The sequence below is a fragment of the Trichinella spiralis genome, assembly GCF_000181795.1.
Source record: "Trichinella spiralis strain ISS 195 chromosome Unknown Scfld4, whole genome shotgun sequence".
Lineage (NCBI taxonomy): Eukaryota > Metazoa > Nematoda > Enoplea > Trichinellida > Trichinellidae > Trichinella > Trichinella spiralis.
In genome coordinates this window covers 11,208,776-11,224,731 of record NW_003526943.1, presented here as the reverse complement: position 1 = coordinate 11,224,731, position 15,956 = coordinate 11,208,776, and the positions used below count along the sequence as shown (strand labels likewise).

General features: G+C 30.4%; 3 protein-coding genes across 3 annotated transcripts; 1 reads left to right on the top strand and 2 right to left on the bottom strand.

Moving 5' to 3' along the window:
• Positions 1–641: 641 nt before the first annotated feature.
• On the bottom strand, positions 642–1,756 carry Tsp_06542 (4-hydroxyphenylpyruvate dioxygenase). The gene is made up of 5 exons (XM_003378512.1): positions 1,719–1,756; positions 1,321–1,486; positions 1,044–1,232; positions 872–994; positions 642–743 (listed from the first exon to the last, which is right to left on the bottom strand). Exons 1-5 carry the CDS (start codon positions 1,754–1,756, stop codon positions 642–644), a joined length of 618 nt encoding a protein of 205 aa, XP_003378560.1.
• A 4,073-nt stretch (positions 1,757–5,829) lies between these two features.
• On the top strand, positions 5,830–8,201 carry Tsp_06543 (conserved hypothetical protein). Its single transcript, XM_003378511.1, has 5 exons — positions 5,830–5,885; positions 6,771–7,788; positions 7,847–7,909; positions 7,968–8,069; positions 8,133–8,201. The coding sequence occupies exons 1-5, from the start codon at positions 5,830–5,832 to the stop codon at positions 8,199–8,201; spliced, it is 1,308 nt and encodes a 435-aa protein (XP_003378559.1).
• Positions 8,202–8,524: 323 nt separating this feature from the next.
• Tsp_06544 (acyl CoA binding protein) lies at positions 8,525–14,098 on the bottom strand. The gene is made up of 13 exons (XM_003378510.1): positions 14,054–14,098; positions 13,785–13,983; positions 13,451–13,502; positions 12,986–13,143; positions 12,134–12,258; positions 11,754–11,966; positions 11,453–11,696; positions 11,248–11,382; positions 10,639–10,748; positions 9,813–9,893; positions 9,447–9,561; positions 8,656–8,718; positions 8,525–8,604 (listed from the first exon to the last, which is right to left on the bottom strand). Exons 1-13 carry the CDS (start codon positions 14,096–14,098, stop codon positions 8,525–8,527), a joined length of 1,620 nt encoding a protein of 539 aa, XP_003378558.1.
• Between the last annotated feature and the right edge of the window lie 1,858 nt (positions 14,099–15,956).

The following is a 15,956-nucleotide window of genomic DNA, read 5'->3' as shown; positions in this document are numbered from 1 at the left end:
ATGTTGAATTAACATATGCATTTTATTTTTATTTTTATGCTTTGATAAAATGTAGAAACGAGAATTCAACTGGCTAATTCGCTGAACATACAACCGGCATAGAATTTTTTATTTATTCAAATGCCCACTAAACATGTAAACAACTTTCACAAATAGTATCGACCCATGTAAAAAGAACCACATCACATCATCGATACCACACTGAAACGCATGCAACCAAAAACAATGCAATAATTTGCTTATTCATCAAAGATTCTTATGATCTTATCAAATATATTCTAATATTTTCACATAAAACTAAAAAACAAAAATATAAACTTTGCAATTATTATAATTGGCAAAATAAATAAATTCATTTATTCATCTTTTGCATTGAATAATTACTTCACATAACATTCATAAATATCAGTAATTGCCATTATTTACTGCATAAATAAATAATCATTTCAACTTATACTGTTTATTCAGATACGTTCACTTTAAACATTTTGAATTTTATCTTAAGAAACAATTTTTAAGGTTGTACCAGTATAATACCTGATGGATAATACTGTTCCCATTGTAATGCATTAAAATTAATAACTATTCAAAAATATTTCTTTAATTTTAAGATTCAAACAAAGTCTTACGATGTAATGAAATTAATTTTTCAATTCTGAACTGTCGTAGTAGAGAGTTCCTCTTCGTTTTTGTTCCATTTCTAATGCTTCAAATAATGCTTTGAAATTTCCAACACCAAAACCCTAAAAAACGAAGATTTCAGCGTAATAACTGTACCAATGCTTGTAAAGATTTGTGAAATATTAAAATTATTTTTATGAAATTAAAAATATTACTGTTCAATAAATAAATAAACAGACTTGTAATTTACCTTGTGATTATGCCTCTGAATGATTTCCAAGAATAAAGTTGGTCTATCTTGCACTGGCTTTGTAAAAATTTGAAGCAAATAACCATTGTCATCGTAATCGATTAAAATATTCAATTGTTGCAACTGAAACAAAACTTCAATTTATTAAATTGAAAAATCCACATCAACTGACCATATTCAAATCTTCTTTTATTCGAATAGTTGAATGTTGTAATCTAGCTTTCAAATTTTCATAGTAAGTTGCAGGTGCTTCCAAAAATTGAACACCTCGTTGTTTCAGTGCAGAAACTGCAAACACAATGTCGTCCGTATGCAAGGCAATGTGCTGCACACCAGCACTTCCGTAGAAGTCAATAAATTCCTAAAAATTGCAAACATTTTCATGTATTTCACGAAAATTAAACAACTTATCTCTAGCCATTTATCCACGGCAAAAAAAAATAAAATACCTGAATTTGGCTAACTCCACGTAATCCTTTAGCCGGTTCACATATGGCCATTTGCACTGAATGATCGCTGTTTGTGATCAAATTAGATCTCAGAGAAGAATATTCTGTATGACAAACAGTATCATCGATCGACCAAAATCTTTGAAGATTTAGCGTTCGTTCATACCTATTACAATAAATATTATTTAATACTTTGTTATAGATCAAAGCAAACGTTATTAAACATTAACATGCACAAATTTTTCAAATGTTAAATTGAAATATAAATTTGATATTTCATGTTCAATTTACTGCAACATTTAGCTTAAAATAAAAAATGCTCAATTTAATTCGTTTAACAGAAATAATTACAATTCACTGAACACACAGCAGATAGACGGAATTTACCAAGAAACAACCTTTTCCATTTCGGTTTCTGGTTGATTCCCAACAACATGATCAATAAAGTTCAACTGTGGTTGCGGTCTAAAATGTTACATGCGTAAATTCAATCGAAGAATTCTGAAGCTGAATGAAGCTTACAGAACACTCAGCAATGGATTTGTGAAAAGCGGGCTGCAAAACCCAGGCATAAATGACCCTTTGAAACTGACGTTTTCAATCAAGGTATGAATCACGTCACCATACTGTAGTAGTCAGATGAAAAAGTAAAAAATGAAAAAAATTGGCAAAGTTCAAACTTTGAAATGAAACAAATATTAATTACAAATGAAGTTAATTGAATTTAATCATACTCGTATAACGAAAGCTGCACGAATGTAAAATTTGATGTTCTCTATTTAGAAATGCAACTTTTAATTTCAAGCAAACAGTTCAAAATCATGAAATATTCAAAACAATAAAACACAAATATACTGTATTTAAGTTCATGCAATATACATCAGTAATAATTATTTACGTTTATTATTAGTACTCAGTAGTATTATTTACAAATTTATCTAATCTTATTTAAAAAAATTGAATTATTCATGAAAATCAGCTTAATCTAATAAAATAATAATAAAGTAGTCAATTTAAAATTGCTAATTAAACATATTCTCATATCAAACAACGTTCTTTTGTTTCATAAATAATAAATATTTTTAGTTTTAATAACTGAAATCAAACAAGTACTGTTTTTATAGAAGCGATTCGAATTTGTCCATGCTGATCATTAATTTCATGTATGTGTTCCAAAATGTCTGCTCCATTACTTTCCGCAGTCTCAAACAGAGAAAATTAAAAAAAACAGAAAATATAAAAGAATACTATGCAAAAGAATAACCTGAACAGTCTTTTCAATGTCATCCACTTGAAGGGCAATATCTTTGACGCCATCTCCGTGAAGAGTCAAATGATGATCCATTTCTGAAAAAAAAGATTGAATGTTGAATTTATTTTCAACATTTTCACCACAAACTGATGAGAACCTTTATTTCCATATTTCAATGGCGATTCAAAGACAAAAATGATCTGCAAAATGATAGTATTGTTGTGAAAATTATGATTAAATTTATTTCATATTCTACTTGCATTGTTTTGTTTCACTGCGTGTGAAACAACGTCACGACTGCCCGTTTCCAAACCTCTGTAAGCCAAAGGTTGAAAGCCAAAATGAACACAGTACGCCTCGGCCGCTTGTTTCGCATTTCCGACCCAAAATTTTATATGATGAAAATTTTTGATCAACGATTTAATCTACAATTGATACGAATATTTTTTTTCATCTTTTTAAGCAATCTGAATAAAGAACAACAAATAACTTACCATTTATTCAACACTTAAGGATTACAAAACAATGACTCAATTTAAATATAATCAAGTTTTATACATATTGTTTAAACTGTAGAAATATTTTTTTAAAGAGAGATCATGACGATTTAACGATATTTTCGATGACAGTAAAATGATTTCTTCAATGAATGATCGTTGAAGAGACACGCATTCGATAAATGAAGTTTCAAGTGAATGTGCTTTAGAAAATTGCTTGCCAAAAAGAATGATTATTCATGCAATGTTGATTAGATAAGTTAATTCAACGTATTTATTAATCAAAGATAGCATTGCAAATAGCTATGTCAACGGCTTCCAAGCATGCTGTTGAAGAAGCATCTGAAAATTGATAATGCGTTTTTTTTCAAAACTATCACAAAATAAATATACTACTATTAATATGAACTGAAATTTTATTTTTTGACCATTAACTGGTCAAAATTGAAACTTTTTTCTAAAAATTCAAACTTTCGATTTTTTGTTTACTAAATTTTGAAGAGTTTTGAACAGTAAATTTAAGCTTCCCATTTTACTTTTAAATAAACTTAAATAATATTTCAAAATTGGAAAACAGACAAAAATTATTATGCTTCTTAATAAAATGTTGAGAAGAAAAACCTTTCCGTTGGTGAATTTGTCTCAATTAATTTTATGCGGATCAAAGAAACAGCAATGCTTTTGCTTCTTATAAAAGAAAATATCTACTTATTTACATTTCCTCAAATTACTCACTGCCATTACGTATAAAGGCATACCCCGCTTAACGCTGTTTTTTTCGCATGTCACGTCACTCATTTTTCCTCAAAGCGAGAAATTTAGCTGAACATTTTTAACAGCACTGAAACGATTTTATTACATCATGCTACTTGAGTTATTTCATATATTTTATGAATCATTTACGATAACTGGCTTGGATTCTATTAGATTTCATATATTCGGTCATGTATTTTTGGTGTGCTGTATTCACTATCTCATAACGACGGCCTCATATAATGACTTGAAACAACTGGCAGAGTTTATGCACTGATAATAAACGCCAACAGTCGTTGATTCAAGAGAGGATATTATGCCTTTGAGAACTGTAATAGCAGAATTCCCCAAGAACAGCATCACCAACATTACAGAAATCATGGACCTGTTCATAGAACAAGATCCTGAGGATGAACGAAGTTACAAAGCAAGACAGGATGTTCTTGAAATGATATGTTGTTATCAAGAAATTCTACATGAAAGAAAACTGTAAGGTGAGACAGTTAACGCTTGATAGTTTTATCACCAAGATACCTAAGGTTGAGAAATCAAAGCCTGGTCTATCATCACAATGATTAATATGAACCGAAAAGTATGTAAACATTTTAATGAATATTTCAAATAAATTTTGCCGTATATATTCTGACTTTTGATTGGAACGGATGTACTATAAACACATGCTATAACAACGCTGTTTCGCTTAACGCTCTCTTTTCAGGAACGGACTAAGAGCGTTAAGCGGGATATGCCTGTATATAATAAATATAGTTTTATATGGCAGTATATGAACATGAAACAAAAATTACTTTATTCTTCAATTTCAGTTCAACTTTCCAACTTAACACGCAAATTTTATGATGCTTTATGAATAATGAAATAAACAAATCGAAATACCTAATTACTTAATCTAAACTCTGAACGAGCTCAGATTCGATGAATAAAGAAAAGAAACTTGCTTTACTTCTGCCGATCAAATTTCAACACTTCAGGATTTGAATATCAAATTCATTTTTTGAGCATAATATAATCAACCATTAAAAATATAAAACTTTTAAAACCCAACAACAACCATACTGTATAGATCGGGATAAAAAGTGAAGCAAATGGTTGGTTTATAATAAAAAATACAATATAAAGGTGAATTCACCAATGTACAAATTGGTTTAAGAATTATTCGGTTGTTTGAATTGCTTAACAATATTAACAATGCAAAATTTAAATTTTATTTTCAAAAGAGATTCTTCGTCATCAATTTGAAATAGTTAGTTATTTTTGATTTGCAAAATTAAAGTGAATTATTTGAGGAATGAAAATATTTCTTTGCAACCAATTAAACATAGAATTTACATGCACAAGTTGAGAAATATGCCAGTAATGGTTGAGAAATTATTGGAATTTTGATCAACATCAGCAGACGTCAGTGGAATATGCTGTCAAATTTGGAAAGATTGCTGAAGATAAAATTTTTACAAATCATTCTGCTGTGCAAATGAAAATCGATTTATAATCCTCGAATCGAACGACAAAGTGGACTTCAATTTTAAAAACTGAAAGCATACAAAAATAAGCAACCTTAATCTGAGATAATTCTACTGTTCTGCTCATTCCAAGCAACAATGATTCATCCGCTCCAATGACAGTGCCAATAGGAACCACAAGACAATAGATGGATTCTTTTTCAGATTCTACTTCTACATCTTCTTCTTCCAATCAATCAATTCAAATGTTTCTAGAACGAATCGAAATTTTGCAATTCAAAAGCGATTAGACTGACAAAAACTTTTTATTGCTATAAATGACATCGTTATGTAAGATTTGGTCTTTCATTTTAAATTTTACATCAATGCAATATTAACATTATTATTATTATTATTATTATTAGTAATAGTAGTAATAGTAGTAGGGATAGTTTTAGTAGTAGTTGCTGTTGTAGTATCAGTTTCAACCAACCATTTTGAAATAATAATAAAATTTTAACCTTTTCTGGTACATAATTAATATGCCAATATGAACAGTTACCGAAATTTAAAACAAAACAACAATAACAACGACAACAACAACAGGTAAGATTGTTTAATTGATAATCAATAATAATTTGTAATAATTGTTTGTATTGTATTCAATTTGTAAAATGTATTGTTGTTTTTCTTCACTTTTGAAAAAAACAACTCAAGTAAATTGCTAAAGTGTTGAATTGAATTGAACATCTTTACTGGTTGATTAATTCTTAGCACTTTAATAAATTTAATTGCCAAATGGAAAATTAATCAAAATAAACTTACCCTTTTGAATAATACATAAACCGATGAAAGAAGATAATTGAATTAGCTGTTCTGATATTCGAATTCCATTGCACCATTTTTGTTGTAGCTGTTGTCGTAAAAATTTACATCAACACTGAACACCTGGAACAAGCGAAAAGTAAGTCTGAAATATATATTTTTCAAAATGTTTCTGAATCTTTGCATAATCTCAATATTTACATTGTATTAAGATAGGAGGAAAAATCAAATTATAAAATTGTAAACATAATTATTAAGATTATGCATTTAAAGTAGTCGTTTTTCTTTGTTTTTTGTAAAATTAAATAAACTTGTTGTTAATTAATTCATACTTTTATTTTTTTCATAAAAATTAATATTTTTCTTTCCCCTGTAAAAATGTTTCATTGAAATCAACTTTACTGATTAGTGATTAGTGAACCTGAATAAACAAACAGATATTGACCATTGTCGAAAGATACGAATGGAACTGAATGAGAATTTAAAATTTTAAAAACAATTATTTAGGTACTACATGTGTAAATAATAATTATTTTTATTTTCTATTTTCAAAAACAATCGTATTTCAAAATTGTATTTGTATGAAAAAAAGTAAAAAAAAGAATTACAGTATATCGTAAAAAATTAAAGAAAAAGAGGAACAAATTGTAAATTGTTTGAATTTAGATTAAAAGTGTCGATGCAGATAGAAAAGTCAGAATGGCTGACGTACAATGACCGTTCAAGAAGGCAACAGGCGACCACAACAACAAGCGGCAGACGTCGAGCACAGCAGCACGATGGGGAGACTCTGAACGCGAGACGTCTCATCGATGAACTCACGAAATCGTTGAGAACAGTTTGGAAATTGAGCGGCTTTTGGCTAAGCTACAACATACAGTCGAGCCGTTTCCGTTGGCTGCGTCGACTGCACGCAACAGTTGCGCTGTTCTACTGGGCAGTGTTGTTGTGCACGATGACAATATCGTTGGTGAAATTTTGGTGGCAACGTGGCCCGGATCCATTTTTCTTGCACCTCACCACCCAGCTAATTGTTGTAATCCAATTTGCCAGTTCTGCGCTATTTTTGGCCACAGTCCAACTGAGAAGCGGGCCGGTGCTGAGGAAATTTGCCTCACGGCTCCAAGCGGCCACGCTTGGAATCGGCCTGGCACGTCAACGCAAACGTCTCAAAGCGGTGCAGACGACCCTGCTCTGCACCGCCGCTTTGCAAGCTCTGCTCTGGATCGCATATTTTGCCATATACTTCTACTATTCCAACAGTGGCCCATTCCAACCAGTGCCACTGTTGCTGGCGATCATCCATTCGGCCGTACTGTGGACATTGGCCAACACGTTACTGATTGGACAATATACGATGCTGGCGACGGAATTTCACGCTCTCAACGTCGATCTTAGATCGGACAGAAACTGCTGGCAATTGGCGTTGGTGAAGCACTACTTGTCAGTGCATGGTCGTTTGAAATTAGCCAACGTCAGCTTGAACAGCACTTTCGCACCGTTGATCGGCATCAGTCTGACATGCCAAACGGCGCTTGCAATTTTGCATACGAACGCTTTGATTGGCAGTAATTTTGTCACCAATTTCAGCGCATACGACAAACTATTCACATGTCTGTGCGCCTGTTTTCTCGGCTTGCAGCTGCTCACTTTTACATTATTATCAACTTTTATTTGTCGTCAGGTATAGACAGTTGTCGTGAATTGTTCTGTTTGTCCAATTTTGTCTTCTCTCTTTTCAGGCAAGCTACATCTTTTACCACATGCAGAAAATAAGCAGTATCAATTTGCACTGGGAACAAGACGTAGGATTCTGTAGAATTATGTTGTTTTTTATTTTAAATTATGCAATTGAATTTATAGTGCTTTTCTGTGGTAACATTTTACGAACAAGCTTTTCGAGACCTGCCGGTCGGTATAGGCATTGAGAAGTGGTTTTTCATCACAGGTCCGAACGTGTTCAAAGTAAGATCTCATAATAATTATTCACACGAATATTTCAATGATAAATTATGATAATTTTTCCAGGCTTTATTGTTAATTTTAACAGCCGTAGCCTTGAGTCGCCTCACCATGGCAACGTCGACCAAAATTTGAAATAATAATTATTTTCACGCAAAAAGATAATGAAAAACAAACAAACAAAAAATACGGTAAACAAATTATTTTCAAAAGATGCTGCCACTGTCAAAATATTTTCAGTGAAGAAAATTAAATGTTCATATGTTCGTGTTGTATAACATGTCACAGATACCAGAAAACTGTTAACTGAATAAACAGCTGCACCAATTGATTTTCTACGAACTTTACCTGTCAATGTTGGTAGATGCAGTTTTGAAATTAATAATTTTTTCACACTCTTAATACAAACAGTACACTTATTTCAAAAAATGGAACAATTTTTAATACAACTTTCAAAATCATAAATCTGTTCCATATTTGTTGATAATTTGCTTGGTCTTTTTAATATATTCTTTCATAGCATCGGTTTTGGACATACCTAAATAAAATTCGATACAGTTGAACAACAATAATTTATTTCCTTTTTTACCTTTTCTCTTTCTCCACACATCCCATTTGGATTTTCCTTTAAAATCAAACACTCCCGGTTTTTCTTAAAAAACATTTAAACATCAATTGAAATATTTAAAGTTTTAAAAAATCAACTTCATTTCACAAAGCCATCACCGAACTTAAATTGCAACTTTATAATTTCTAATTACAGAATTGACTTTTCACTGACATAATTTTTTAATGCGAGATAAAACTGATGCAAGATACTACATTCAATAAATGTAATTAAAAAATTATTTTCTATTACAGAAGAAAAGCTGACAACTATGACTATGCTATGACTAATCTGCCAACTATGACTATGCTCTAAAGGCATTTGCTTCGTTGAATCTGTCAAATAAAGCACGCTAAATTTGTAAATTTTCTAAAGCAAACGACAGTATCACAACTAGTGTTAACATTGCTGACATTTGTAATAAATCACTTTGAAATTTCAAGTAACAAATAAAACATTTACTGCTTCACAAGAATGCGATTAAATAATTATTATTATCAATAAATACGTATATAAATTTTTCTAATAGCTTATCATTGTATGTAAAATGATTCAAAACTGACAAAACTAAATGAACTTTAAATCAAATATAAGTTATTAAATGTCGAGATGTTTCAAGAATAAAATATTCAAATTACACCATTATTTTCATCAGACTCGGTCAAAATATATTTTCAGTATAAGATTAACATTGAACGTTCATGTTAGCAATAAAAAAAGAAGAAAAGAAATCGGTTTTGCTTGCTTGGACTTGTATGTGAATTTTTTCTTACCTTCTGAAGCATCACCAACAGTTGATTGCTTGTACAGGGCATATAATTCAAGCAGCTCATTGTCAGTTGGGCGGGATTTCAATCGCCGCACTTGTTCCGCAACTTCTTCAAATTCCTAAAATAGACAAATATTTCTTGAAATATCAACAATATCCGTGTTAAGGGCAAATTTTGAGAATAAGAAACATAAAATTCAACAAACCACTGCATGATTATAATTTCAACAAAATTTTACAACATAAAATTTTAAATGAAATCACATTTAATATCGATTAACAAAAGTTATAATTATGATTAAAATCATCATTTTTATTAAAATCTCACTGATAGCAAAAAATATAAATACGGATTTAAAAATAAATTCACCTTCACAAGATCTGCTTCCATTTTTGGGAAAAACAATTGCACAGTATGAAAACTGATAAACAAGTAGCAAATAAAAATCAGCTGAAACTGATTTTTCAACCAGTAAAGATTTTCATTTTAATGTCCAAAATAATGAATGTTGAAAAATTCATAGAACAAATGCAATATTTGTCTGATGGATAAATGAATTGACAAATTGATTCAAAAAAGTAAATGAACACGTACAGACAACTTGAAATTTACAATGTAGAATTTATTTCCACAGAAAATTATATTTACCTTTAACAAAAAAAAATAATAAAAATGTTACTGAAATTTGAAAAAATTGAAAATGTCTTATTAAGGTTTGGTCCAGTTCGGGTAAAATTTTGACCTCGTTTTCTTACTGGTCGTTAACCGCGCTATTTTATTGGATGTTCATGTCGTTGTTTTATTGGTTTGCCTTGTCTAAGTGCTCATTGATTCAAACCTCTAACTTGTGATTAGCTAAAATATTTTTTCATTTCATTGGTTCAAATAATCCATTTAAGATTACGTAATTATACTAGTAGAAACGGTTCTATCCCGGTTGTTCATTCGTTGCTTTTGTATGTTTTGCAGAATGATGCATTAATGTTACGTCACTACTATTACACGTCAAATTTAGTCAAGTACAAAACAAACAAAATCAACAATGCAATGCGTTTACTCCTTACTTTAAACATGCGCAATCTTTGAGGAATATAAAACAAAAAAAAGAAAGTAACACTGATACATATAAAACTAGACATTATTTTTTGAAACATAACATCATGCAAATGCTGCTACTTGCTGCCAGTTGCACTACTGAAAAATCCTGAGGAACAGGGATTTCAGTGGGAGTTGTAATGGAAAGATCTTCTTCAACTGGCAGACCAAGCATGCCACCAATGTTGGCTCCCCAAGAATAAGCTTTGCCTAAATAATAATAATAATACATCGACGTGAAAAGAGAAATTTTCTTCTTCTACCTTCCCTCGTCCAACAGAAGGAACATGATCCAGCTGCTGTGACGCCCAGTACAAATTTGGATAAACTTTCCACTCGAAGCAACGTTGACTGTATATCATTTTCAGCTTGTAAATTTTCAATTCCCAATCGCCCATCGCACACCCGTCCAATAGAATAAAGTTCTCCTGATGTGAAAAATCATAATAATTAGTTGTAAAAAATTTTAATAAAAAATAATTTACCCTGTCTATTTGCGGAAAGAATATGATGTTCTCCAGAAAAGCAGGCATATGGACCGTTTGATTCGAATTCAGGACTTGGTGTGGGAATTTTCACAACTTGCAAACTACCTTTCCCCTCAATTGGAAAACCTGAAGCATAATTGTACAATTGTGCATATTTTTCTTCAAAACGTATCTTGGGCAGTTTTCATATCATTTCAATAAAACGAATTTCAAATACTCACCCAACTGGGCGTATCCGTTCAATCCCCAGACGATGACGTTGTCATCGACGGTTATTGCGAAAGATCCCTGAGCAACTGCGAATACATTCTTGCATTTATGCTTCAATTCAACACAATCCAAAGACAACAAACGCCCTAAAGTTCAACTTGACCAAAGTAAATTATTTCCCAAAAGAGAAGTGGAAAATAATTCTTCCAAACTCACGAGTGACGCGTATGGATTCTAAATCGAAATCGAATCGAAAAATTCGACCCAACTGACCATCCGAACCATCTCCAATTGTCCAAACTTTTCCAGATTCATCCAGGCACATCAAATGATTGCATCCCGAACTGATCTTCACAATTTTGTGATTTTTGTAAGACCACAAAAGTACAGGAGTTTTGCTTTGGCTAATAACTTTGTTCGTTTTCTGGTCAACCATCAATCCCAGAGCGCCATTTTTGCCCTAAATTTTATATACCGCATGATCAATAGAAATTAAATTCCAAAATTGAATACATACTCGAAAACGTCCCCAAATGAAAACTGAACCATTGACTGTCAATGCGGCACCATGACTATCACCAGCAGATATCATTGCAATTTCTCCGTGCTCATTCAAGTCCTCTTGATCAAATTGAACTTTGGCAAATGTACAATCTTCATCCACTTCTTCATCATTTTCGAACACTGCACGTCCAAGCGCTCCTTCATCATTGCATCCACAACTGAGAACCTAAAATTTGAATACAACAACAACAACAACAAATAAATAAATAAACAATCTTGTCAACTACAACAATCTGCACATGCGCATGCCTCATTTTTATCAGTCAACACTAAACTGTGACATCCGCCGGCGGCTACCATTTTGATTTTCACACTGCTATCGTTAAATTTCACCCTCCTGAATTTGTGACATTCACGAACATCATCGCCCAGACCCAACTGGCCCATGTCACCGACACCGCAAACGAACAGATCGGATGCATCCGCTTCAGGAAGGAATTGTTCAGCTGAAAGCTTTTCTGAAACAAAAAAATATTTAAATCATCAACAGCAACATTATCAAAATTGTCACCTGGTTTTCTCTTCTTCGCAACGGTCTGTTCGTTTCTGTGATTCTCTTGCGCAACATTCAACGTTCTTTTTCCCGAAGATCCTAACATTTCATACAATACACCTTAGAATAGATTGGAATTCAAACGATATTTTATTCAATAATTTTACATTTCTAAAAAAACTTTCAATTTAAAATATTTTCAACATTCGTCAAAAATCAAAAACCACCATACTCTGTAAATCAATTTGAAATCTCATACAAAATTTTTGTCAAAAAATTATTTACAAAGTATATCATTCATTTCTTTTCTTCATCTGTTTTTTTGAATTTTTCACATTCATAATCATAATTAAAATTCGCATACGCTGAAATATTTATTTAACTGGACATTCATTCAGCACAAAATCACACCAAAACCGTTAATAAATTGAACATGCAGCAGAACCAATCAATCGTAAGCTTTTACTTCAATTTTACTGCAAATATATTTTTAAAAAAGTGTAAATGGATTATATAATTTGAAAAGCTTTTTGTTTTAACTTTCATTAAGCAAATCTGTTCCATTAAAATTTCAATAAATCAGCAACTAGCTCTAAAGAATCAATGCACCACCATTCAGCACATTACAAAGTCATTGTTACAGTAAACCGTTTGAGAGAAACAAGGAAAAAAGTTGTTTTCAATTCAGTCACCTTGTTGGCTAACTTTTTCCGTCCTCTTTGAAGTGACTTTTTCCGTTTTCTTCTTTTTATGTTCTTTATAACGTTTACCATCGTGACGACTTTTACTTTCTTTCTTTCTTTTCTTCTCACCCTTTTCCGAATTTCCAGCCTGCTCTTTACGCTTTTCCCTACAATTTGTAAAAAATAATACAAATTTTTGTTTTTCCTCTTATCACTAAAAAGAACAAAGTAAAAATAACAAATCCGTTAAACACTTACTATTTGTTTAAAGTAAAAAATACACTTTTACAATAAATCAGCAAGAACACTAATTTCTGTGGAAAAATAATAATCATTAAAAATTTCCCATTTCATTTCTGAACTTTCTGTATAAAATATTAACAGCAGTAGGGTAAGAAAACTACGAGTAAAAAATATGATGCATATACACAGAAAATTAAATACAAATTGTAAAATAATGCACTGAAATCTTACTTCCGCTCCTTTCGTTCTTTTTTCTTCATCAGCTTAGACAACTTTTTCTTTTCTGAAAATAATAAATATTCGTTTGTCAATTTATTTGTATAATGTTAAATATAAATATGTAACGCATACTCGATTATATTAAATAATATATTAAAAGCGTTGTATGTTGAAACTTCAAGTGAACTTGGTGAATTTTAAATTTTCAATTCAATATTTCAATAATATATGAATTATAAAGCTACAGTTCATAAATGAAAATAAATGTACTTATATAATAATCAAAAAGACTGCATTTCAAAGAATTGTAAATGCGTTTCAAATTGTTTTCAGAAAAAGTTTTTACCTTCAGCAACAATAGGGGTATCCGTTTCGCTTTCTGAGCTTGTCGAAGAAATATCAATAACCACATCTTTTTGCGCTTTAAGTTTAATTAAATTTCTGCATTGGTAAGTCAAATGGCCCACGTAACCACATTTCCGACAAGCGCCTTTGGAAGGATCATTCTGCTGTGGCTCTGAAAAATCAGGGTCACCTAAAACAATCTAAAATATAATCATAAATTCAATATGGAAATATATATTTTACCAAACATGGCTAAAAAGTCTACTCAACCAGAGTAAGAAATAATACAAATAATGTTATTGTACTGATGTTCATGTTTAAACCAAATTACTGTAGTTCTAATTTTATCAAAAACTTATTTAATTAATTGCTGCGTTTTCTATTGTTATTAAATTAATGTAATGTAATAATTTTTATTGTTTTTAATTTATGTTACTAAATTTCACAGAATTACTTCTCAAATTCAGTAATTATAAAAAAACTGCCATCAGCGATGTACTCTTTTGTTTTACTGTTTAAATTAATGTGTTATAACCCAATTGTATTTCTTGGTCATTTTCTGACATTATTACTATTAATTCATTTATGTTTTTTTGAAATGAAGCCGATGAAAAAAATACATAGCACTGAAATCCATTCTCATTAACAATTAAGAATAATTCCATTGGTAATTTTTTGTTACTTTATTTGTAATAAATTAAACTTTATATCCCAAAAAGAAATAAAATAATGTTGTTGTAAGTGCAAAACAGTATATTAAACTTTTAAAATTGTTACGATATTTAATGATTGGATAAAAGTTTGAATGAAAATAACCTATATTTTATTATCTAAAATAATAAGGTGCAGCCTTGAGTGGGCTTCAAATATTTAAATGGAATATGATGAAGAAAACAGCAGTCATGTAATTTCTCTTTTAATATGTCAAAAACATGTTTAACTTATTTTTATTTGAAGAAATAGCACGATGAATATAATTGAATAGAAATTTGGAGCATTACTATCCAGTATTCGAATTTGATTTCACCGCGCCATACTTTTTTACTCCTTGAGATGAAGATGAATAGCAAATCCTCCAATTACAAACTAGTTGTAATAATTAAACAACAAAGGAGTATCATATTGTTTTTTAGCAACATTTAAAAAGATGCTTATTATGATGAGCAATTTTTGAAGAAAATTTCAAAGAATATATTCGGAAAATAAATTCACTACAATTTGAAAAACGCAAATCAAGCTTTTTTGAAATTATTCGAAACATTTGCGATCATGACTGAAAAAATGAAATGTGATTGTGCTTGCACAATTAGCTGCTGTTTTTAACTCATTGCAGTATATTTAATGTATTCTTAAATTTTTGAGAAATGGTATGAGAAATAAAATTTGAACATATTGTGAACAAAGATTGTTAAAATTTTTTAAAGAATCTTTGATTTCTAATGAACATGATAAAAATCTGGTGAGAATTGGAAGAAGTTAGTTTTTCAAAAAATTGTATTACATACATATTTTAATAAATTGAATTAATGTCCAGATGGAAAAAAACCGGTTTTGAATGAAATTTTATGAAGAAACTTAGCATTTATCCGAAAAGTAATCAAACTTTTTCAAGTTTGAAATCAGTGAATTATTGATACAGTTTTGACAAATTTTTTTGAAAATGCATCATGTGTTGGTTTGTTAATTGTAATGTTTTTTTAATTTTGAAATATCTGATCATTGATGAAAATTGGTCATCTCAGTCACATCATGTATACTATTAATTATAAAGCATTCGGTGAGATTTAATCTCGAGTCAAGTGATATTCCCAAGTTGAAGAATATCGAGTATTATTAAATTTAAATTACAGTTTAAATATTACAATTTTTTCATGATGTGAAATAAAATTTTATTTTGCTTTTGTTTTAGTTGATATTTTAGTTTGAGTTGAGGAAATCACATAGCAAATATATTTCTGTAGTAAATTAAATCACTTTCGATCGTTTTATTAAAACGACATCCCAGTACAATAATATGCGTTGCGGTAATGCTTGTGCTTTGATCTTATTAAATTGATCTGAAAAAGATGACCATTTTTTCAAAAGTATGCTGTACTTTTCAGAAAATTAAAAAAAATTTATATTCAACAGTATTTGTGCTAACCTTCAGTAAAAATGGTGAACTTGAGAAATT

What these genes read in the sequence shown, in the direction of transcription:
- Tsp_06542 (XM_003378512.1), bottom strand. Translation starts at nt 1,756, where the DNA reads ATGTTGTTGGGAATCAACCAGAAACCGAAATGGAAAAG. An exon ending in CAGAAACCGAAATGGAAAAG is followed by an intron (nt 1,487 to 1,718) that starts GTTGTTTCTTGG and finishes TTATTGTAATAG; the next exon opens with GTATGAACGAACGCTAAATC. An exon ending in TTCAGAGGCATAATCACAAG is followed by an intron (nt 744 to 871) that starts GTAAATTACAAG and finishes TTCGTTTTTTAG; the next exon opens with GGTTTTGGTGTTGGAAATTT.
- Tsp_06543 (XM_003378511.1), top strand. Translation starts at nt 5,830, where the DNA reads ATGAACAGTTACCGAAATTTAAAACAAAACAACAATAACAACGACAAC. An exon ending in AACAACGACAACAACAACAG is followed by an intron (nt 5,886 to 6,770) that starts GTAAGATTGTTT and finishes GTTTGAATTTAG; the next exon opens with ATTAAAAGTGTCGATGCAGA. An exon ending in CAACTTTTATTTGTCGTCAG is followed by an intron (nt 7,789 to 7,846) that starts GTATAGACAGTT and finishes CTCTCTTTTCAG; the next exon opens with GCAAGCTACATCTTTTACCA.
- Tsp_06544 (XM_003378510.1), bottom strand. Translation starts at nt 14,098, where the DNA reads ATGAACATCAGTACAATAACATTATTTGTATTATTTCTTACTCTG. An exon ending in AAAGAACGAAAGGAGCGGAA is followed by an intron (nt 13,144 to 13,450) that starts GTAAGATTTCAG and finishes TACAAATTGTAG; the next exon opens with GGAAAAGCGTAAAGAGCAGG. An exon ending in TCATTTGGGGACGTTTTCGA is followed by an intron (nt 11,697 to 11,753) that starts GTATGTATTCAA and finishes TATAAAATTTAG; the next exon opens with GGCAAAAATGGCGCTCTGGG.